This window comes from Protopterus annectens, chromosome 6.part0, assembly GCF_019279795.1.
Source record: "Protopterus annectens isolate FY-2018-M chromosome 6.part0, PAN1.0, whole genome shotgun sequence".
Classification (NCBI taxonomy): domain Eukaryota; kingdom Metazoa; phylum Chordata; order Ceratodontiformes; family Protopteridae; genus Protopterus; species Protopterus annectens.
The window spans coordinates 229,950,476-229,973,994 of NC_056737.1; the positions used below are offsets into that span (position 1 = coordinate 229,950,476).

The 23,519-nt window shown below is 42.3% G+C and overlaps 1 protein-coding gene across 2 annotated transcripts in view; it reads right to left on the reverse strand.

Moving 5' to 3' along the window:
* Positions 1-23,519, reverse strand: part of KATNBL1 (katanin regulatory subunit B1 like 1) — a 1,007,693-nt gene that overhangs the window by 139,667 nt on the left and 844,507 nt on the right. For both annotated transcript variants that reach the window (XM_044073973.1, XM_044073974.1), the window contains exon 9: positions 6,132-6,225. In XM_044073973.1, the coding sequence (XP_043929908.1) occupies positions 6,132-6,225 (94 nt within the window). The remainder of the gene's footprint in view (positions 1-6,131; positions 6,226-23,519) is intronic.

A 23,519-nucleotide genomic window follows, 5' to 3' on the forward strand; every position in this document is an offset into this window, starting at 1 on the left:
TACTGTATTCCATGGTTCAGCTGATTTTAAACGCTTCTTTATGCATTCCGTTGATCCTGCCTTCTACAGTCAATTTCTTCACCATGTGGTCCTGTCATTCTGTTATGCTCTTTCATTTCAATTGCTTTCTTTGGACTCTTTCACAGAGTTTTTTCTGTTTTCCACTTGCATGCTTCAGAGGGTAACTTGCCTTCCTTACTGTGGCACATTTGCTCCTTTGCTAGCTTTTTTTTTGTTTAAACTAGGGCTGCAGCAAAAATTAGTAATTTGTCAGTCTTTTACCACAACAGGTGCCTCCCTTAGAGTTACTTTTCTGAAGGATCAGTCCGTGGGTGAAGTTTAAGGCTTTTGAGGCAGTTAAAGTGGGTTCAGGCTGCATATGAGACCACAAAATGGAGTATGTCAAAATCTAAAGTAAAACTTGATGCAGTTAAGACCTGCGCTGCAAGGTTATATAGTAGAAATGTCCAATTCAAAAAGTGTATTGTGTGAAGTTGAACAAAAAAAAAAATGGAGGTGCTGTAAAGAGTATGGTAGAATGTTGTGAATCTCAAGTAAACAGCTACAGGGAAGAAACGGATATGACACTCCACATTGCTAACCTTATCCTCACTAAAGGCGCTGGCATCATCCCACGCAGAGATATCAAATTAACTCACCGAATCTAACAAGCCGTACACAGTCCGCTGGATAGTGAAATAGCTCTACTACACAAACTACACTCGAAGTTGGGGGACCTTCTCTAGTCCAAGAAGTGTTACCAATGGGCTTTCACAGAGCTTTGTCCTCAACCCTCCCCCCCCCCCTGTTGTTTGGCATCTACTTCTCTGAAGTGAAAGCAAATGTCAAAGGACTGTAGCTACCTAGGTCTGCTGAGAAGTGCAAACTAAGTACAATTACCAATTCTTCCTTGAATACTCATTCCAGCAGGGTTTGCATCAGACCAAAGCCTGGTGTGCCAGTCCTTGGCTCACCTTAAATGCGCCCCCCAAAAAAAGTCAACATCACCTCCTCTTTTTACTGTATTGTTGGTATCTCTTAAAACATATACAATTGTGAGAGTTTGGTACCTATGCTGCTGACCTTTCTTTTAATCACATTGCCTTGGCTTTAGTTAGGAAGTCAAACCTTGTTCAGGTGTCTCTCTTCTAGAACTCATGCAGATTTGACCCCTCTACATTTTCTCCCACATTACACCCATCCTTGAATACATGCATCTTTTGTAACATACCTCACAAAGCACCTTTCCCAACCTGAAAGTCCAAAATGTTTCTAATGAAGCAAATTTCTGGACTACACAATCTATTATAATTTGAAAGACATAACATGCTATCTCCACACTCTGTTGCACACTGCATACAGACTGCTGAAGTGTAACCCTGTTCAGCCTTTCAAGTATTGAAAGTTTATACCCTTACTCAACCTACTTCACCTTCATAGAATCAATGTCTAACATCTGAGGCAGAGGATGAAGTAGAGAGATTAAATGAAAATACTACACAAAGGGCAGGGAAAGGCAAGCCAGTGTTTCATGAGGATAGGTCAAATAGGGAGATAGCTATGAAAGATGGAACAATACCCAAGACCACCAGAGTGGTCATTCCTTTTCCTAATAACTTAAAAAATTAAGGAAGTAATCAACAATAATTGGAAGTTGACTATTGGTAGGTACCAGACCTAGTTTTACTAACAAAAATACTAAATCATTAAAAAGGCTATTATGTTATGAAGATAATAAAAAGATGGGGATATATGCCCATAGACAAGGAACTTTTCCCTGCAGACATTGTAACCAGTGTATGTATATGGTAGGTGACAAGTTTGTTCATCCAGATACTGGATATGAATATGTATTCAGACAATATGCTGATTGTAGAACGAGGGATTTGGTATACCTAGCACAGTGTTTGGTATGTAAATCTTTCTACGTTGGTAAAACAAATAGAGCCCTCAGGGAACGTGTTAGAGAACACGTATATGCTATAAATAAAGAAAACAAGGGCAATGCATTGGCTAGGCACACTATGAATCATGATACGACACTTAAGTTTAGGGTATTGGAATTGGTTAAGAAAACAGACTAAGAGATGTTAAGAATTATACGTAAGAACAGGAAAATAGATGGATAATGCGATTACAAGCACAGAGAGCACATGGTCTAAATGACAAGATAACGCTAAAACCCTTTTTAGCCACCCGATCCCTTGCACACTAGGACATATCATTTTAATAGTTGATAATATTAGTTAGGTAAAGACAGACTTTGCTATAGAACATGATATTTTTAGTTAAATGAGTGTCTATTTATTAGGAAGCATTGCTTTACTTAATTGTCTTACTGACTGATTTAAATTGTTTTTGCAGCCGACCATGATGAGATAGGTTTTTATTAACACTTTAAGAAGTTCTTTATTTGTATTTATATATATATTTTTTAAATATATTTATATATATTGTGGAAGTTTCGATTCATTGCTATTTATAGTTTTAATTGAATAATGATGTCATGATTATGTTTCAGTTTTGATTGGTAGGTTATAGGGATAATAATGTATTTAAATTAGGTGAATGGCCATTGTTTTTAAGAAAGTCTGAAGAAACTTTCTTTGCAACGTGAAACAGCTCACGGTTTTATTTTGTTCCCTTGGTGCGTTATTAAAACTTTCTGATCAGCCGTGGTGTTGCCTCTTTCGTTTGTATTTGGATTACTACTGTTGTTCTTGAGAGGCACTTTATCCTGGACTGTTTTGTTCTTTGAATATCTGAGGCAGAGGCCTCATGCTCCTTCACAAAAATCAACACAGGCTGGCATGTCAAATTAGTAACTGGAATAAACTTTCTACACACCAAAGTAATATTTTTCAAAACCATATTTGATTGAATAAGGCAAATTTATCCCTGGGGTATATGGAAACAATCTTCATACCAAGGGTAACTAACATATTCTCACCACTAAGTGGTGACATGACAAAGCTTCCCTATTGTCCCTTTTGTCTCTAAGCTTAATGTGAACCGAAGTAAGAGGAAGTAGGAAGGTGAAGGAAGCACAGTACAAGGACACAAGCAGAAAGGCAGCAAAGGCACAAGCTGACGCATTTTGACAATTTCCTTTCAGTCAGGAGAACATGGCTTTTATGTATAACGAAGAACAGAAGAAGCCTGTCCATGCCATGCAAAGACATGAAGGAGATCACAAAAAACTGGAATAAAGCATAGATATTAATTGCATGCTTTACTTCAGTCTTCACAAAGGAAAGGAGGGGAGGGTGTCATGCTAGGTGCAAGTAATGGGAGAGTGAGGAAAGTAATGGGCACACACTAACACAGAGAGGACATGTAGTAGAAAGAGAAATGGCTGCCTTTAAAGACAACAAAGCACAAGGACAGAATGGCTACTTCCCAGAAGCCATAGAAATGTGGGCAGCATGCTGACACACCCCTCCCTAACATTAATCTCCAACTAATCAATGGTCACTACAGAAGTGCCAAGGGACTGGAAGACAAAATGGTAACAAAAGTAGCTACTGTAGTACCAAAGGTGTCACACATGTGTCCAAGTACATTCAATACATATCTCTCAGACATGCACAAGAGACCAAAGAACAGGATCAGCCCTCTTAATGGTCGCAAAGAGGGGTACAGAAATAGACAACTGGATACAAAGACTACGAATGGGTATGGAAAATTAACAAAAGTGGACAGAAAGGTGTCAGTTGAGGTTCAGTGCAAGCAAAGGGAAATTACTGCACTTTGGCCAAAAAAATACAGGTGTGCAGTCATCACAATGGGTGTTGAAGGAGCTGTGTGTGGAAATTATGAAATTTGAGTAGGAGAACTACAGAGTGTTAATCAAACTCAGAGCAGACCACAAGGAGGAGTGTGCAGCAAGAGAATGCTGGAAGAACTTCATTGAGAGACTACAGACTTGAGGAGGTAACATTTCCATTCCACAGGGCCCAACATCAAACTACATATTGAACAGAGTGTGCAGTTCCCACAGGCCATACAAGGAAAAGTTTCAGGCTGATGGACAACTTCCAGAAGAAAATAATCAACATGGCACATGGGATAGACAGAAAAGGATATAATCAGACTAGAGAAGTTACAGCATTTTTTACATGACCAGAAAAGTACAGTTGTGTACCCTTACCATAAATGTAGATGTTCATCGTGTTTCACTGCTGCAGTCATCACTGTAGGGTTCTTCCTGCCGGCAGGCAGCCCTTGGTCGGCCAGAATCCCAAAGTCTGGGTCCGGCGTCGGCTGTGTACTCACCCTCCCTGACGTCAGAACGCCAGGGGTACAAAGCTCCCAGCCAACGCCATTTTCTCCAGTCTTTCTTGCCGCGCGGTGGAAGCTTCGCAAGTGCCGGTCGTCTGTCTCCTGTTATTTTTGGTGCTTCATACTGAAGATATTCTTCTTTTCAAAGCTAAGTACCCCGTTGGGGAAACTTTTTTCTTGCTCCAGACCGATGTCAGAAAAAGTTAATAATTGTATTTCATGTGGGAAGCAAATACCTCATAAGGATTTTCACTCTTACTGTATTCCTTGTCTAGGCCCTGACCACGACGTAGCTAGTTGTCGGTTTTGTGCTAGATTTAATCAACGTACTATTAAACAGAGATACGATTTTGCCTTTCATTACTTTGGGAGGCGATTTAATTATAACATGTCAGACACGCTTCTGACTACCGGTGTTCATAAAAGGCGCAAGGATAAGGATAGGCCTCCGAGGTCCAAATCAGTTTACAATCAAAGCCAGCTGCTGGTTCGGCCGTCTTTACATGACATAATAACGACAACATACATACATGATCTTGGTGCACAAAATCCCGACAGGGAGATGTGAAGGGGCAGGTGGATCGCAGGCAGCAGACTAAGACTGGTGATTAGACCTCTACAAATACTTCTTCAAAGAAATGGTTGTGGACCCACAGAATGGATTGCTAAAAGTGTGGCAGACAGGAATCCAAAGAAGCACCCAAATGCATGGAACAGCTGAATGAAGGGTGAGGGGTCAGTAGGGATTAAGACGAAGAATGTTAAAAGGCACTTAACAAGCAGGTAATTTAGCTTTATTGCGTCATTTTTCATGAACCTAATTTAAAGTAACTTTAAAAGGTAAAATGACTACTTAAAATAATCACATGACTGCAATAGTTGACCAATCTAGAAAGATGTCGGGAATAGTCAAATTCCACTTCTTACAGATTACTTGGATGCCATACTGAGCATGTCTACATGTCAATGTCTGATCCAGTTCTATCTGAAAGATTATACCTAGAATGCACCTTGCCAAGGAAGCTAGTACAATATCAAGGAAACATATCTACAAACAGAAAAAAATGTTTCAGAAATTAGGCAACACATTCCAAGGTTTTCTTCATAAGCTTCCCTTTACAATCAAGTCAGTCATTAACTACCTTCAAAAGTAATCTTCATAAACGTATGGGAAGAATAAATATCAATTTGGAGTTATGGCAAATAAGGTTCTCGAAGCCCAACAGGTCATAACCCAGACAAATGAACATATAATGGTGTGTGTGTGTTTTGTGTGTGTGTGTGTGAAGTGTGGTAATTATATTAAACTGTTTACTCAGTATCATGCACATCCAAGCTACTTCCAAGTGACTGTGTATACATCAGTCAAAGAAATAAAACATTTATTAATGTCCAGTCATTGTTGTCAACTGCAACCCTACTAATCAAACTTTAAACGGACATTTATTTATTTATTTATTTGCATTTGTTTACCGGGATAGTCCACTGGGCCAAAATGAGCCCACTTCAGTGGCGCCTGGGGAGAAAAGCTCCACACTCAAAATATATAATAGTACACAGTACATACAGTATAATATAACACAGACAATATACAAACAATATATAACATAGTATGCATTCTGTGCAACATGCAGAGATACACTACAGTATAATACAATAGGGAACTTGATCATAGCATATATGGTATAGTACACACAATATGCAAAATAGAATACATTTTGACCAACTTATAGTATTTCAAACTAGATCATAACTACTAAGTGTTGCAATGGATCAACAAGATATTTACTGAAACAAGGTGAAGGCAATCTGAACAAAGAACTACAAGCTCAAAACTGCACTTTTCATACCTTTGCTATGTCACCGGTATATCCTGGGATTAGTGTAAGGTGATTGTCTTGTTCCCATAATACTCCCAACTGCTGCTTTAGAATCTTCAGATTCCTGCACAGGCAAAAAAGTAACAATTCAATTACACAATGTTCAAATGTAAAGAAATACATTAGCCACAGTTTTCTTTTCACTGACCAAGAAACAGGATTAACTAGGAAACTGTCACTTTCCCCTAAGCAGTATCAATTTTACCATGAATTTCCTAAAAGAGGGTCACAGGTTTGTAGAAACCAGTCAATGAAATTACAGTAATCATCTTCTTTCGGCTGTTCCTGTAAGCGGTTGCCACACCGGATCATCTGTTTCCATTTCTTCCTGTCCTCTGCATCTTGCTCCGTCATACCAACCACATGCATGTCCTCTCTCACCACATCCATAAACCTTATCTTAGGCCTTCCTCTTTTCCTGTTACCTTCATCCTTAGCATCTTTTTCCCAATATACCCAGCATCCTTCCTCAGCACATGTCCAAACCAACGTAATCTTGCCTCTCTGGCTTTGTCTCCAAACCTTCCAACCTGGGCTGACCCTCTAATATATTTATTCCTAATCCTGTCCACCCTAGTCACAACCAGTGCAAATCTTAACATCTTTAACTCTGCCACATCCAACTCGAACTCCTGCCTTTTTGTCAATGCCACTGTCTCCAACCCATATAACATAGCTGGTCTCACTACCCTCTTGTAGACATTCCCTTTCACTCTTACTGGTACTAGTCTGTCACAAATCACTCCTGCCACTCTTCTCCACCCACTTCATCCTGCCTGCATTCTCTTCTTCACCTCTCTTCCACACTTACCATTACTATGAACTACTGATCCCAAGTATTTAAACTCATCCACCTTCGCCGTCTCTACTCCTTGCATCCTCACCATTCCTCTATCCTCCCTCTCATTCACACACACACAGTCTTAGCCCTGCTGACCTTCATTCCTCTCCTCTCTAGAGCACATCTCCATCTCTCCAGAGTCTCCTCCACCTGTTCCCTACTCTCACTACAGATCACAATGTCATCTGCAAACATCATAGTCCACGGGGACTCCTGTCTGATCTCAACCTCTCTATCACCATTGCAAATAAAGAGGGGCTCAGAGCTGATCCTTGATGTAATCCCACCTCCACATTAAACACATCCATCACTCACAAAGCAGACCTCACCGCTGTCACACTACCCTCGTACATATCCTGTACCACTCTTACATACTTCTCTGACACTCCCGACTTCCTCATACAATACCACAGCTCCTCTCTACGCACCCTGTCGTATGCTTTCTCTAGGTCTACAAAAACACAATGCAACTCCTTCTGACCTTCTCTGTACTTCTCAATCAATAATCTTAGAGCAAACATGGCATCTGTAGTGCTCTTTCCTGGCATGAAACCATTCTGCTGATCACTAATCACTTCTCTTCTTAACCTAGCTTCCACTACTCTTTCCCATAACTTCATGCTGTGACTGATCAATTTAATCCCTCTGTAGTTACTACAGCTCTGCACATCACCCTTATTCTTAAAAATCGGTACCAAAACACTTTCTCCATTCCTCAGGCATCCTTTCACTTTCCAAGATTTCATTAAACAATCTGGTTAAAAACTCCATTGCCATTTCACCTAGTTTGCCAAAACTGTCTCTGGCACTCTGGAGAGGCCAGATGTACGCTTTTTCTGCTGTTTATGAAGGTAAAAAAGTACAGTTGTGCACACTTACCATAAATGTAGATGTTAGAGTGTATTCACTGTTGAACTCATTACATTTGGGTTATCTGCTTGCAGGTTGCCCTCAGTCGACCTGATTAACAAAGTCTTGGGTCCTGCGTCGGTTGCTGTCCCTTCTTCCATGACGTCAGGTAGTCAGGGGTATAAAACATGCAGCCGACGCCATTACATCAGTTTTTCTTGCACCAGATGTCAGGTACCCCCCTAATGGGAAGCAATTAAACATAAAAGCACAAAGATATACCGCCAACAAAAAAAGGAAATACACCAAAAAGGCTTTTAAGCATAGTAAAGAAAAGTAGAGGTATAGCAGAAAGAAGTTAGGGGGCTGGATGGAGGGTAACCAGGACTGCAACAGTGAATACACTCGAACATCTACATTTATGGTAAGTGTACACAACTGTACTATGTTCTTCGTGTTTCACTGTTGCAGTCACTACATTTGGTTAGATTCCCAAAGCTATTGTAGGGAGGAGGAATTTAGATAGCATTAGGGCTCGCTATAAGGCCCTGCAAGACTGCAGTGGCAAAGCCAGCTCTGGATTTAGAGAAAATTGGCAAATGATAATGCTTGGTGAAATTATGTACAGAACTCCAGGTAGCAGCTTCTAGGATGTCCCTGGTAGGGACGCCTCTGAGAAAGGCTGTAGAGGTAGCTGCAGCCCTGGTGGAGTGAGGTCTGATCCCCTGGGGGACAGGTTTTTCCATGGTGCTTATAGCAGAAATTAATGCAATGGCTTATCCATTTAGAAATGGTTTGCTTTGAAATAGCCTTCCCCTCTGCCCCTGCACCAAATGCCGCCAGCAGTTCAGATTTCCTTTGAGGTTTTGTCCTGTCTAAGCAGAATCTAAGTTGTCTGTGCACATCTAAGGAATGCAGTATCCGTTCACCTTTATTCTGTGGATTGGGAAAGAAGGTTGGCAAAAGAATGGACTGATTACGAGCCACAGTGGATACCACCTTGGGCATGAAGGATGGATTGGTTCTGAGGGACACCCTGTCCGCATGAATGATGATGAAAGGCTCCACTGCCATAAGGGCCTGTAATTCAGATACCCTTCTAGCTGAAGTGATTGCTAAAAGGAAAGCTGTTTTCCAAGAAAGAAATTTTAAGTCTGCAGTAGCAGCTGGCTCGAAAGGAGGTAGAGTGAGTTTCTCCATGACAAAGTTAAGGTCCCAGGCTGGGGATGACACTCTCCTGGGCAGTCTCAAATTTATGGCCCCTCTGAGGAACTGCTTGAGCAGCGGATGAGAGAAGAGGGGAGGTTCTGTGTTACAACGAGCTGAAATGACTGAGGCATGGATTTTAATGGAAGAAAAAGACCAGCCCTTGTGAAGCATCTCAGTTAAGTATTGTAAAATCTGAGGTAAACTGGGTGCTGCTGTGCTCATCCCTTGAGACTGGTTCCAGGCACAGAATCTTTTCCATTTTTCAGCACAAGATTTTCTAGTACTAGGCCTCCTTGCCTCTAAAATGATGTACATCACAGGTTTGCTGAGGGATGGTAAAGGAGAGATTAAGTAATTAGCCAGGCTGCAGTGTTCAGTGTTGGAAGCTGAGGGTGCAGAATCTGGTTCTCCTGTTGAGACAGCAGGGAAGGGAGTCTGAGGCAGGTGCCATGGAGATACGCATGACACACTGCGCATGACACACTGCGCAGGAGGGGGTACCAGTGTTGGCGCGGCCAGTCTGGAGCAATCAAAATCATCCCTGGTTTGTCCCGTTTGATTTTTAGTAGTACTTTGGAGAGCAGAAGCGGGGGGAGGGAGGCATAGACTGATAGGTTTTTTTTCCAGCTGAAGGACAGAGCATCCACTTTCCAGGCTTGTTTGTGGGGAGTCCTTGTACAAAATTTGTCCAACTGGTAGTTCTGGGGAGAGGCAAACAGGTCTATATCTGGGCTCCCCCATTTGCTTGTCAACATGTTGAAAATCCTTGGTTCCAGTTTCCACTCATGTGGGTCCATGAGGTTTCTGCTTAGTCCGTCTGCCAGTGTATTTAATTTTCCCGGCAGGAATTGAGCTCGTAGGTGCATTTGGTTGCTCAAGGCTGTGTTCCACAATGCCATGGCTAGTCTGCAGTGGGGGTACGAATGTGTACCCCCCTGCTTGTTTATGTACCACATAACAGTGGTGTTGTCCGTCTTTACCATTAATTGTCCTGGAAGAATGTGGCTCTTGAAGGCTGTCAGAGCATTCTGTACAGCTAACATTTCTTTTTGATTGATATGCAGGTGCATTTGACTTGGGTTCCATTTGCCCTGAATGCACTTCCCATTCAGGTGAGCCCCCCATACATAGTCTGATGCATCTGTTGGGGTTTGGGCGGCAGGGGGTGGTATGAAAGGTAGTCCCTTGTTTTGGTGGCAGGCCTCTGCCCACCAAAGGAACTCTAGGGCGAGGCAAGGTACGATAGGAATCATTGTTTCTAGGTCTTGAGAATGTTGACACCATAGGCTTTTTAGATACCACTGTAGTTTCCTCATATACAGTCTTGCATATGGAATTAGAAGAATGCAGGAGGCCATGAACCCCAAGGCTTGCAGTATTTGTCTTACAGATATAGCAGGGTTTTTGTGGCCACTTGTTTGAAGTAGGTTGTCAAATGAATTTGCTTTTCTGGTGTGAGGTAAGCCATCTGGGAAGTTGTATTCAAGCTTGCTCCCAGGAATATAATTTGTTGACAGGGTACCAGGTGTGATTTCTTTTTGTTTATGGTGCACCCAGACAAGTTAGAACCCTTTTTACAAAAGCCAGATGATTCAAAAGTATGTTCTGGATTCTGCCTGAATTAGACAATTGTCCAGATATGGGTATATTTGAATATTTCTTTGTCTGCAAAATGCAATAACAACTGGAGCTAGGCACTATATGAATACCCTGGGCACAGTAGATAAGCCAAAGGGCAGTGCAGAGAACTGATAGTGCGTGTCGCCTGCTTTGAAGCGCAGGTATCTTCTGCAAAATTCCCTGATTGGGATGTGCAGGTATGCTTTTTTAAATCTAGTGTTGCCAACCAGGCATCTTTGCCTAGCATAGGAAGTAATTGGTGAAGAGTCAGCATCTTGAATTTTGGAATCTCTGAAAAGATGTTTAGAGTAGACAGGTCCAGGATAGGACGCGATGAATTGTCTTTTCTGGGTACCAGGAAAAGTCTTGAGTAGAAACTTTATCCCTTTTCCTCTTCTGGTACCAGTTGAATAGCCCCCCAGTTGAATAGCCCCCATGCTTAAGAGAGAAAGTACTTGTTTTTAGGCCTCTTCCCACTGACTTAGGGGTAAGGTCTGGCCATCCAGTTGGTGTTGGCAACGTGTGAAAGTGAAATCTGTATCCCTGGGACACTATTTAAAACCCATTTGTCCTGGGTAATGAGTTCCCAATTCTTTGCATGAAGAGCAATCTTTCCCCAGCAAAAGGGCAGTCAGTTGATAAGTGCTTGGAAATTTTAAAAGGAAGTCATTGAGACAGTTTACCATGGGGGGAGTCTTATTATTCCCAGACTTGAAAGTGGAGGCCCCCCACTGCTTAGTTCTGTGAGTCCTCTGGGACTGAAACCTGGGGGGGTTTGCTGTGTCTGGGTTTGGCTTGAGAAGACCTGGAAGGGGCTGGAAAGGACCAATTCTTAGAGGGCCAGTGCCTACTAAATCTAGGAGGCTGAACTTGTAAAACATGTGTAACTGTTTGCATAGATTTAGCTTTATCTTCCATCTTTTTAAGAACTTCCTCAGCCTTGTTGCCAAACAGGCGGTCCTGATTTAAAGGAGCATCCAACAATTTAGCTTTAACATGATCAGGCAAATATTGCTCCTTAAGCCAAGCATGCCTTCTGAGCACAGACCCAGTAACAGCAGCCCTGCAAGAGGGCTCTAATGAATCAAAACCACATTGCAAAGTATGTTTTCCAACTTGTTCGGCAGAATGCATTAAATTCTGTAATTCTTTATTTTCCACACAGTCAGGAATCAACAACATTTTCTGTTTAAGCAGTCCAATAACATGTTGCTGATATTTTAACTTATGAAACTGGCAGTTTAAAGCCCTAATGGCCAAGGTTGCAGAAGTGTAAACCTTCTTACCCCATCTATTCAGCACCCTGGAGTCTCTTATCAGAAGGGGTAGTATTTTTAGCAGTACAAGCCTTAATGTCCTTGGGCCCCTGTGAAATGGTCTCTGGATGTGCAATAGGATTTTTGAAAAGGAACTTGTGGGACTCAGGGGACCCTGTAGTATCTGTCAGTTTTTCTGGGAGCAGGAGGCAGGGAATCAGGGGCTAAACTAGATTCCGAGAAAGCATCATCAACTATGTCTAGTACAGGAGGAATAGCTAAAGGCCTATGCTGAGGTAGGAGAAGGAAATCTCTAAGCTTATTTTTTGAATCAGAAAAATCCCGGCTTTCCCAGTGGAAATGCTCCCTTAGAGTATGTCAGGTTTCCCCAAAAGAAAAATCCTCAGGAGGGGAAGCAGAGGGAATAGAGTCCTCTGCATCAGAATCCTCATAAGTAGGTAAGGACAAATCCAGATCATCAGAAGAGTCAGAAAAAACAGAATCCTGATCAGAAGATTCACAATCAACTTCAGTCCTAGGCCTCTTAGAAGGGGTGGGGGTGAGGGTGGGGTTGGCTACCCCTGATTAGAGTTATTTGATCTTAAGCCATTCTTATTTGTTTTTTAGGCCTAGAGGCCTGAGCATGTGGCCTAGGCATCGGTGTTTTAGACATGGATCGAGATTTAGGCCTAAGTAAAGGAGGAAGCGTGGGTTTAATATGCAAGTCTGTAGGCCTGAATATACCCTCAGAAGCTGGTGCCTGCACAGCGGCTCTGGACCCATCCAAGGTAGAGACATCCACGGGTTCCATAGTTGAAGCATCTCGCGCCATACCGGACTCTGAATGGGTCTCAGTAGAGGCCTACGAATCAGAAGTAGCGGGAATCAGGGGCTGCAAAAGCACCTCACCGAGTACCAGCGAACTGGCGACTGGCTTAGGAGAAGCATCCTCGGCAGTTTTGGACCTCGGCGGCCTGACTCTTGTCTTTATCTTTGCGTTTTTTCGGAATCCCGGTAGTCAGATGGCTAACCGATGACATTTCTGGATAATTAAACCGAGAACAGAAATATTTAGAGGCGAAAACATACCGACGACGGACAGTGCACTGATTAAATAAAGCACAAAACTGACAGCAAGGTGCGTCGTGGTTAGGGCCTAGGCAAGGAATACAGTACGAATTAAAATATTTATGAGGTATTTGCTTTCCACAAGTAATGCAATTATTAACTTTTACTGTCATCGGAAAGAAGCAAGAAAAAGTTTCCCCAGCGGAGTACTTAGCTTTAGTTGAAGACTTCGGTTCTGAAATTCGAAAGCGAAAATTTCAGGAGTCGGCCGACCGGCACTTGCGAACTGCTTCTGCTTCGGGCACCACATGTCAAGAAAGACTGATGTAATGGTGTCGGCCGCATGTTTTATACCCCTGACGACCTGACGTCATGGAAGAAGGGACAGCAACCGACGCAGGACCCAAGACTTTGTTAATCAGGCCGACTGAGGGCTACCTGCAAGCAGATAACCCAAATGTAATGACTGCAACAGTGAAACACGAAGATCATCATGTAAAGTACAACAAGATTAAGATAAAACATGTTCGATTCAACGTAAGTGTGTACAGCTCATGAATCAGCTGTACCTAGTGGGAACCAGACTTGCCTCCTACCTCTTTTTAAAATTGTTACTTTACAGGAACTGAGGGGGACAAATGACAAGATGACAACACCAGGGTAAACAAGTAGTTTGACAGGTCATATGAATACAAAACCCAAAAGCACTCGTACATGACATGCATAACAATTACATACACATGTACACGCATGCACATATGTACACTTGCTTAGGGTGGCTGCCTGAGATAAGTGCAAGACCTGACACAATGTCACTATATGAGCGAAGCTTCAGTTTTCTTATTTAAGGCATTCACCTATAATCTTCAGCTACAAGAGATCCGACTTTAAGACTGTAACTGCACAGATTACTGGATTTCTACATTTAAGGTTTGGACATTTCCATTACTTTTTGATTTTTGTTTAATTATATTCCAGTTTGTTGTATTTTAAACTTTGTTTTACTGCAAAGTTTTTTTTTTCTTAAAAGTCTAAAATTTGTTGGCTATGGTCAGTTAGGAGACATTCCCTTTGCATTAAATAGGATTTAAGATTGAATTACTGGGAGGAGCAGAGAAACAATTTTCTTATTTAAGGTATTCACCTACATTCCTCTTTAGTTACAGCAGCTCTAAGTTTAAAACTAGTATTTGACTGCAATGATTTTTGGATTTTTTTCCACCCACCTTCCAAACTCTTGGTTGTGCTTTTAAATATAATGCCTTTTTATATGTCTGTCCCTATTGTAATTTATGCAAGCCCCTCCCAGTGCTATTTCTACTGGACACTAACAGTTCAAACTGATAAGGCACTCCCATTGGACTCTAAGCTCGATTTAGCCTATGCATCATACAATCTCATTTCAGCTAATGTACATTGCAATACTCAGAGTGAGTGCTGATCTCAATTGTGTATTATTCTTTTCTGCATTTTCTTTGTTTTAACCAAAAGTCAACTGTTTGTATTTTTAACTTGGTCTAGAACCTTAGTCTTGAAGAATTCCCTCACAGTAGTGGGAGAATTTCTACTACTTTTTACTTGGTTTTGTGGACCTTAGTCTTGCAGTATAACTCACAACGAGAGAAATGTGAATTGTTGCAGATCTAAGCCTTATTTATTACATTTCTTCTGCATTTTTACTTGGTCTGAGGACTTTAGTCTTGTAGTATCAATCACAAAAATGAGAAAAATTGTGAAATGTTGCAGGATCTCAGCCCCATTTATTACATTTCTACTGCATTTATTTCTGCTTGCTTCTTTGCTTGCTCAGGAGAACTCAGTCTAGTCTTGTAGAATCACTCACAACAGTGACAGCATTGTGAATTCCTGCAGGATCTCAGCCTCGTTTATTACATTTCTACTACACTTTTTATGTTTCCATTTTACTTAGCCTTGGAACCTTAAGTCTTGCAGCATCACTCATAACAGTGAGATAATTGTGAACTGCAGCAGGATCTGATCCTTATATAAAACACTTACATTGTGTTTTTACTGTTTACTAAATTCCTCTCTAACTCAGCTCATACAACCTGTGCGGGGCTGTGCAGCAGTGGCTTGCTGTGTCCTGTATAGAAGCAGGCACCTAGAGTTGCAATTTTCCATATAAAACTTCCTGTACTATTTTCTCAAGTAACTAGCTGAGAGTGTTTAGATCAATCCTAGTAGACTCGTCACAGCTCAACTCTTCCAAGCATTGATTGCACCACCCCTCATAGATCACAAAAAAAGAGAATCCAAAGCCATGGATGTGCACTTTCCTCCTGTCTCTGTAGTCAACCTTGTGGAAATGGGGGGTCTATATCAGAAGATCGAAAGCTGAAAACAGTGAACGCTCTTATATCGAACTTAAAAAAAAAAAAAAAAAAAAACGAAACCACACAATGTCAAATGCCTGGAAAAAGAGATTTTTTTCCCCCAGGGAAAAAAATAATCGCTGGGCCATTCTCGGAAATTGGTTGTTTCCTCCACTGTGGTGCAATCTTGGAGTTGTGCCCCCCCCCCCCAATGAATTTTGTCTGCACATTTTTTTTTTTTTTTGAGCAGCGTTTTCCCTGGGGAAAAAATTGCTGTTCCATACATTCGACATTGTGTGGTTTCATTTTTTTAAGTTCGATACAAGAGCGTTCGCTGTTTTCAGCTTTTGCTCTTCTGATATAGACCCGAAATGGGCATCTTGAAACAATGCAGCAGCCATCTCACATTAAAAAACAACCACCTTAAGGAGAATGACACAGTATGAGAGAAATGTAACTACACCATGTTTTTGGAGGCAAACCTCTCACATACAGACACTGATATCTCCAAACAGGTTGCCAGTAAAACACACACACATTACACCTACTATGGTTTAGACACAAACTCATATATGCTAATGTGCTTAAATGTGATCTATCTAAATCTCAATAGCCTCCCCATATGCTGCCCACAGCAAATTCCCAGTACATAAAGCCAACAATCCCCCAGATGCATACAACCACATGTCACAATGTCTCAGCCTCTCAGCCCTTAAGGCAAACTGCCACAATCCAATATATTGGTGACTGGAGAATCTACTGTGATGCACCCTGATGCCCACCTCACCAGGCTGAGCAAGGAGACATTCATGGTCAGTTGCATATCAGCTGCAAGGATCTGCCAAATCACATGCACTCAGGAAGCTGAATCACAAGTACAAGTATGACTCTGTCATAGTCAATGTGGGTGTTAATGACCAGAGATATACTTCCCTGGATTACATGGGAAAAGACGTGATACAGGTTTCAGATTGCATGCCCCAAGCAGCTATGAGCCTAGCACTGAGCAGCATTCCACCTTCTCCAAGGATGACACCACAAGATAGACACATTTCTGACAAATTGGTTTGGTCACTGCTGTCATGGTAAGGGAGTCTGATATTTGTCAGCTTGGAAGAACATGACTGACAGACCACATTGCTTTGCAAAGCATGGTCTGCACCTGTCTCCGCTATGCTTTTGGATATTGGTCAACATATTATCCACTTCTATAGTGCCTTTTTTTAAGCAATGCCAGTCTGATAGACTTTCCAACACAATAAATTCTACACAGGATAAACTAAAGGTGCTACTGTTCAATGCTAGAAATCTCAACAAAAAACTCCTCACCCTGCAGATTGTTGACATCTGTGAATTTATTGAGACTTGGTTTAAAGCAGTGGAAGGCTATAATGCCTTCTACAAACTTGCACCAGCTATCACACAAGAAGGGTCAACAGGAGGAGGTGTATCAATACACACAAAAAGTAAGCATACCTCAAGACTTGTCAAATAATATGATGTGGTTGAGCTACTCCATGCCCAACAATAAAACCATATCCATGCTCTCTACAGGGCCCCATCCAGGACTAAGGATAACAATAGCACATACATGAATGTAGTAGTCATTAACAATTCAGCCAAACAGCATATTCATGAGTGATTTCAACTATCCCACCACACACTGGGGATACATGCACAACCACTAACATGCGGGTTCAAAGATTCCTGGATTTTGTCAGTACACACACTTTGGAACAGCAAGCTTGCACAACTAGTAGCAGTGCAAATATCCTGGATCTCAAATTCAAAAATATGAAGCAGCACTGCAGCCCCCCCCCCCCAATATCCTCACTGATCTGGTCAGATCAGATCACACAGTAGTAACCCACGAAATATAAAGGCTGAACTCCCAGCAAACCCCAGAAGCCTTGAGAACTTTTCTAAGGCTATCTACCTATTAAGTGATGGCATAGCTAAATCCCAACACCCCAAAACTCGGAACACAGTGGCCGATGTGCTAGTGTTTCTGAAAATCCTATAGAAGCATGTATATAAATGCATAGAAAAAACAGCATCATACCAAAGTAAATTTCGGACAAACATCAAAAACAAGCCCCCTTAGCGGACCCCTCAGTATAAACTGCATGTAAAACAAAAGAAAATCCTGACTACAAACAGGAAGATCCATGCCGGAAAGAAAAACACCTCCCTCATCGTTCTCGACAAGCAATTCAGGGAACTAATCAAGTCCACCAAAGCCATCTTCAAGGTAAAAATAGCCTCCCAGGCTAAGGATAAAAGTACAGTTGTGGACACTTACCATAAATGTAGATGCTAGAGTGTATTCACTGTTGCAGTCATCACATTTGGGTTATCTGCCTGCAGGTAACCCTCAGCCAGCCTGAATACCAGAGTATTGGGATTTCTGCGTCGATGCTGTCGCTTCTTCCATGATGTCAGGTCTTCAAGGGTTTAAAACAAGCAGCCAATGCCATTACATCAGTTTTTCTTGCCCCAGATGTCAGGTGCCCACAAAATAGGGAGCAATTACATGGTATGAAACACCTCCAGCAAAAAGCAAATACACATGATATAAGCTATGCCAAACAAAAAAGATAGGTAGAAGTAAAGAGAAGGCAGGGGGGCTGGAGGGAGGGTAACCAGGACTGCAACAGTGAATACACTCGAACATTTACATTTATGGTAAGTGTACACAACTGTACTATGTTCTTCGTGTTTCACTGTTGCAGTCATCGCATTTGGGTAGATTCCCAAAGGTAAGGAAGGGTGGAGGTAGTTAAGCATTAGGGCTGGCAATCGGGCCCTGTAAGACTGCTGTGGCAAATCCAGCTCTGGATTTAGAAGAGATAGGTAAGTGGTAATGCTTGGTTAAAGTGTGTACAGAGCTCTAGTTTGCAGCTTCCAGATGTCCCTGGTAGGGGACTCCCCTGAGGAATACTGTAGAGGTTGATGTACCCTAGTGGAATGTGTTCTGATCCCCTCTGGGGTAGGTTTCCCATGCTGTTTGTAGCAGAAATGGATGCAGTGTGCTATCCATTTAGAAATGGTTTGCTTTGAAATGGCTTTGCCCCTCTGCCCCTGCAGCAAAGCTAACTAACAGCTGGTCAGATTTTCTGAAAGGCTTAGTTCTGTCCGGATAGAACCTGAGCTGCCTGTGCATGTCCAGGGAGTGCAGGATCCTTTCCCCTTTATTCTGAGGATTAGGGAAAAAAGTTCTCAAATGAATGGATTGGTTTAAAGCCACAGTAGATACCACCTTGGGCATAAAAGATGGGTTAGTCCTGAGGGAAACCCTGACCGCATGGAAGATAATGAAGGGTTCCACGGCCATAAGGGCCTGCAATTCAGACACTCTTCTTGCTGAAGTGATGGCTAGAAGTAAGGCTGTTTTCCAGGACAGGAATTTTAACTCTGCTGTGACAGTAGGTTCAAAGGGCGGAAGCATGAGCTTTTCCAATACAAAGTTAAGGTCCCAGGCAGGAGTGGGAGCTCTCCTGGGGGGGGGGGGGGGGGGGATCTTAAATATTTGGCTCCTCTTAGGAACTGTTTGACCAGAGGATGAAAGAAAAGCGGTGGCTCAGTATTCTAATGAGCTGAGATGGCAGAAGCATGAATCTTAATGGAAGAGAAGGATAGGCCTTTGTGGAGCATTTCTGTTAAGTAATCTAGTATATGAGGTAAGCTGAGCACAGTTGTGTCCATTCCCTGAGACTGGATCCAGGAGCAGTATCTTTTCCGAACAGGATTTTCTTGTACTAGGCCTCCTTACCTCAAGAATTACATCCAGCACCTGCTTACTGAGAATTGCTGGTGAAGAAATCAGGGGATGAGCCAGGCTGCTAGGTTCAGGGTCTGTAGCTGAGGGTGCAGAATCTGGCCCTCCTGCTGGGACAGCAGGGAAGGGGTCTGAGGCCAGTGCCATAGTGGCACTAATGTCAGACTGCGCAAGAGAGGATACCAGTGCTGGCATGGCCAGTCTGGTGCCATCATTTCTACATTTAGTAGAATCTTTGAGAGGAGGGGCAGGGGGGAAAGGCATAGATTGAGAGGCCTTCCCAGGTAAAGGACAGGGCATCCACTTTCCAAGCTTGGCTGTGGGGAGTTCTGGAGCAATATTTGCTCAAGTGATAATTCTGAGTGGAAGCAAAGAGGTCCACCCTCTGGTACCTCCCCTTCTGTTCCTCAAAAGCTTGAATATTTTGGTTTCCAGTTTCCACTCATGTGGGTCCATGAGAATTCTGCTCAAGTCGTCTGCCAGTGAATTTAGTTTGCCTGGCAGGAATTGAGCTTGCAGGCGCACTTGGTTGCACAAGGTTGTGTTCCACAGAGCCATGGCTAATCTGCAGAGTGGGTAGGAATGAGTTTCCCCTGCTTGTTTATCTACCACATAACTGTGGTGTTGTCTGTCTTTACCAATAATTGTCCTGGAAGGATAAGGCCTTTGAAGGCGGTCAGAGCATTCTGTACAGCTAACATTTTTTTTTGACTGATATGCAGGTGCATTTGCTTTGGGCTCCACCTGCCTTGAATGCATTTGTCCTGCCATGTGAGCCCCACACGCATAGTCTGATGCGTTTGTTTGGGTTTGGGCAGCAGGGGGTTGAGTGAAAAGCAGTCCCTTGTTGTGGTAGCAGGCCTCTGCCCACCAAAGGAACTCTTGTCCTTAGGCAAGGAAGGATAGGAATCATTGTTTCCAGGTCCTGAGAATGTTGACACCAGAGACTTAACTACCACTGAAGTTTCCTCATATGCAGTCTTGCATATGGAATTAGTACAATGCAAGAGGCCATGAACCCTAGGGCTTGCAGTATTTCTCTTGCAGATAGCTGGGTTTTGGTGGCCAGTAGATTGAAGTAGTTTGTCAAATAAATTTGTTTTTCCTGGAGTGATGAATGCCATCAGGGAAGATGTGTTCAAGCTTGCTCCCAGGAATACAGTCTGTTGGCTGGGTACCAGATGTGATTTCTTTTTTGTTGATGGTGTACCCCAGTGAAGTTAGAGGTCTCTTTACAAATGTCAGGTGTTGTAGTAGCAATTCCTGTCGGCCTGAATCAGGCAACTGTCCAAGTATGGGTAAATTTGAATCATTCTCTGCCTGCAATATGCAATGGCTGGAGCTAGGCATTTTGTGAATACCCTAGGTGCAGTAGATAAGCCAAAGGAAAGTGCAGAGAACTAATAATGCATATAGCTTGCTCTGAAACGTAGGTATTTTCTGCAAGATTCCCTTATGGTGATGTGGAGACAAGCTTCTTACATCTAGGGTTGCTAGCCAGGAGTCCTTGGCTAGTATAAGAAGCAGCTGTTGGAGAGTAAGCATTTTGAATTTTGGAACCACCAGAAAGGTGTTGAGAATAGACAGATCCAGGATAGGACGCCAAGAGTCTGGAATAAAAGCCTTGTCCCCTTTGTTCTGCTGGGAAAGGTTGAATAGCCTTGATACTGAGAAGAGAACGTACTTGCTTTTGGGTCTCTACCCACTGGTTTGGGGGGAAAATCTGTCCATCCACTTGGGGTTGGGAGTGAGTGGAAGTGGAATTTGCATCTCTGGGAAACCATGTTTAAGACCCATCTGTCCTGGGTAATGTACTCCCAGTTTTTTGCATACAGGGCAAGTTTCTCTCCTAAAAGTGCAAGTACTTGGGCAAGGCTGGGAAGAGTTAAGGATAAGTCAATGTGAGATTTTACCATAGGATGGCAAGCTTACTACTCTGTTTTAGACGTGGGTGCACTCCATTGCTTAGATCTGTGCATACTCAGACTGTAGTTTTGGTGGTCTGCTGCCACTAGTTTTGGGATGAGAAGGCCTGGGAGGGACTAGAAAAGACCAGTTTTTTGAAGGCCAATGCCTACTGTATCTAGGTGGCTGAACTTGTAAGAAATCTTTAACAGTTTGCATAGATTTAGCTTTTTCCTCCATCCTTTTGAGGACTTCTTCAGCTTTATTGCCAGATAGATTGCTCTTGGTTTAATGGTGCGTCTAGTAATTTTGCTTTGACATGGTCTGGCAAATTTTGTTCCTTAAGCCAAGCATGCCTTCTAAGAACAGACCCGGTGACAGCAGCCCTGCAAGATGCTTCTAAGGCATCAAAACCACATTGCAAAGTAGGTTTACCAAATTAGTTAGCAGAATGCATTAACTCTTGTAAATCTTTATGTTCTGCACAATCAGGAATCAACACAGAAATCTGTTTAATTCCATAATATGTTGCTGATACTTTAACATATGAAGCTGGCAAGCCCTGATGCCAAGAGTAGCAGAAGTGTACACCTTCTTACCCCATCTGTCTAAAGCCCTAGAATCCCTGTCTGAAGGGGTGGGATTTTTGGCAGTAGTACCCTTAATGCTTTTAGGTCCTTGGGAAATAGTCTCTGGATCCACAGTAGGATTCTTGAAGAGGAATTTGTGAGAGTCAGGTACTCTCTAGTACCTGTCAGGTTTCCTGGGAGCTGTGGGCAAAGTGTCTGGGGTAAGGTTGGATTCCAAGAAAACATCATCTACAATCTCCAGAAAGTACAGTTGTGTGCCTACCATAAATGTAGATGTTAGAGTGTATTCACTGTTGCAGTCATTACACTTGGGTTATCTTGCTGGCAGGCTACCCGCAGTCGGCTCGAGTTCCAAAGTCTAGGTCCGGTGTCAGTTGCTGTCGCCTCTTCCCTGACGTCAGTGCACCAGGGGTATAAAAGATGCAACCGATGCCCTTTTCTTCAGTTTTTCTTGCCCCAGATGTCAGGTGCCCCCAATTAGGAAGGCTGGAAAAAATTATGCCAAAAAACATGCATGTACTAAAATGAGAAGTTATGTACCTACCATAACATTCCATGTTAGTTGTCTTCTTCTCTCCTTCTTTCTTGCTGGATGGGCTCGGAGCCGATCCTCGGCTCCGACTCGGCTTATACCAAAGCTCGAGAGCTATTTTTACCGGCTCGAGGTAACCCTGTATCCCACAATGCTAGGTGCTAACTACCCAGATCTCGTTTGATAGCTAACACTATAGCAGTTCTGCCCCCAGAACAAAGGAAAGAATGGCATACCCATATAGATAGCCATCCCAAGAAAAGGATAACCACTGGAGACCATACTGGGCAAAAAAGGAAGGCTCCGTAGGGTCCTATCGGTCTGTCCAGGCTAGGGGGTTGGAGGGCGGGATGCAAGAAAGAAGGCAAGAAGGCAAGTAACATGGAACGTTATAAAACAGTTCGATCACAGCCACAAAACACAGCAACCACCTCAGGCTTAGGATAATCCAATTTATTCACCGACTAAGCGCTTTCACCAAATCAATGGCTTCCTCAGAGTCAGTGTAAAAAACAGAGAGCACAGCTTATATACTTTCAATGCAAAATACTCAATCATCAATTAATTAATTAACTAGTTAATTGAATACAATAACCTTAATTGAACACCTCACAATATCACAGTCCTTATAAAAACTAACATTGTAGATACCTAACTTTAAAGTAACATAGATTAAACTATACTATAATTAATATGTATAAAACACTTTCATAATCAATGTATGTGTATGCTTATACCTTATAATACATTGTTATTTAAAATGAAAACTCAACCACATTAAAAATTCCTAACAGTTTCTTAACAATACTTGCATAAAATGCAGTACAAATTAATAAAATACATATTATCATCTAGTCATTCTATTTCCTTTTCCATAGTTAGTTGTTTCACTATTATACTTGTGCCCAATACTTTTATATAATAGTGGCCCTAAATTTCAAAACAGGTTTCAAGGAGATATGTTCATTAATGCCAGGGTATCTGGTGGCATTAAGCCTCAACTGCCACTTCGTCTCCAATAAGGCAACTTTATTACTAATGTCCCCTCCTTGGTCAAACATAACCCTATGACGAAAAATAAAAACTTCTTAAAATCCTTACAGTTCCCACTGTGAATGTAAAGTGCATTATGCAAATCCTTCTTCTTAATTGCTCTCACGTGTTCCACAATTCTTTCGCGTAACCTACGGGTTGTCATGCCAATGTAAAAAGCATCACAGGTTGAGCATGAGGCCACATATACCAAGTTCATGGTGTTACAATTACATTTGCCAGGACATGGCAATGTATGCCCCCACCCCTTGATACACACATATGGGCCTTCTGCTATGTACCTACAATATCTACAGTAGCCACACTTAGACATCCTAGGTACCC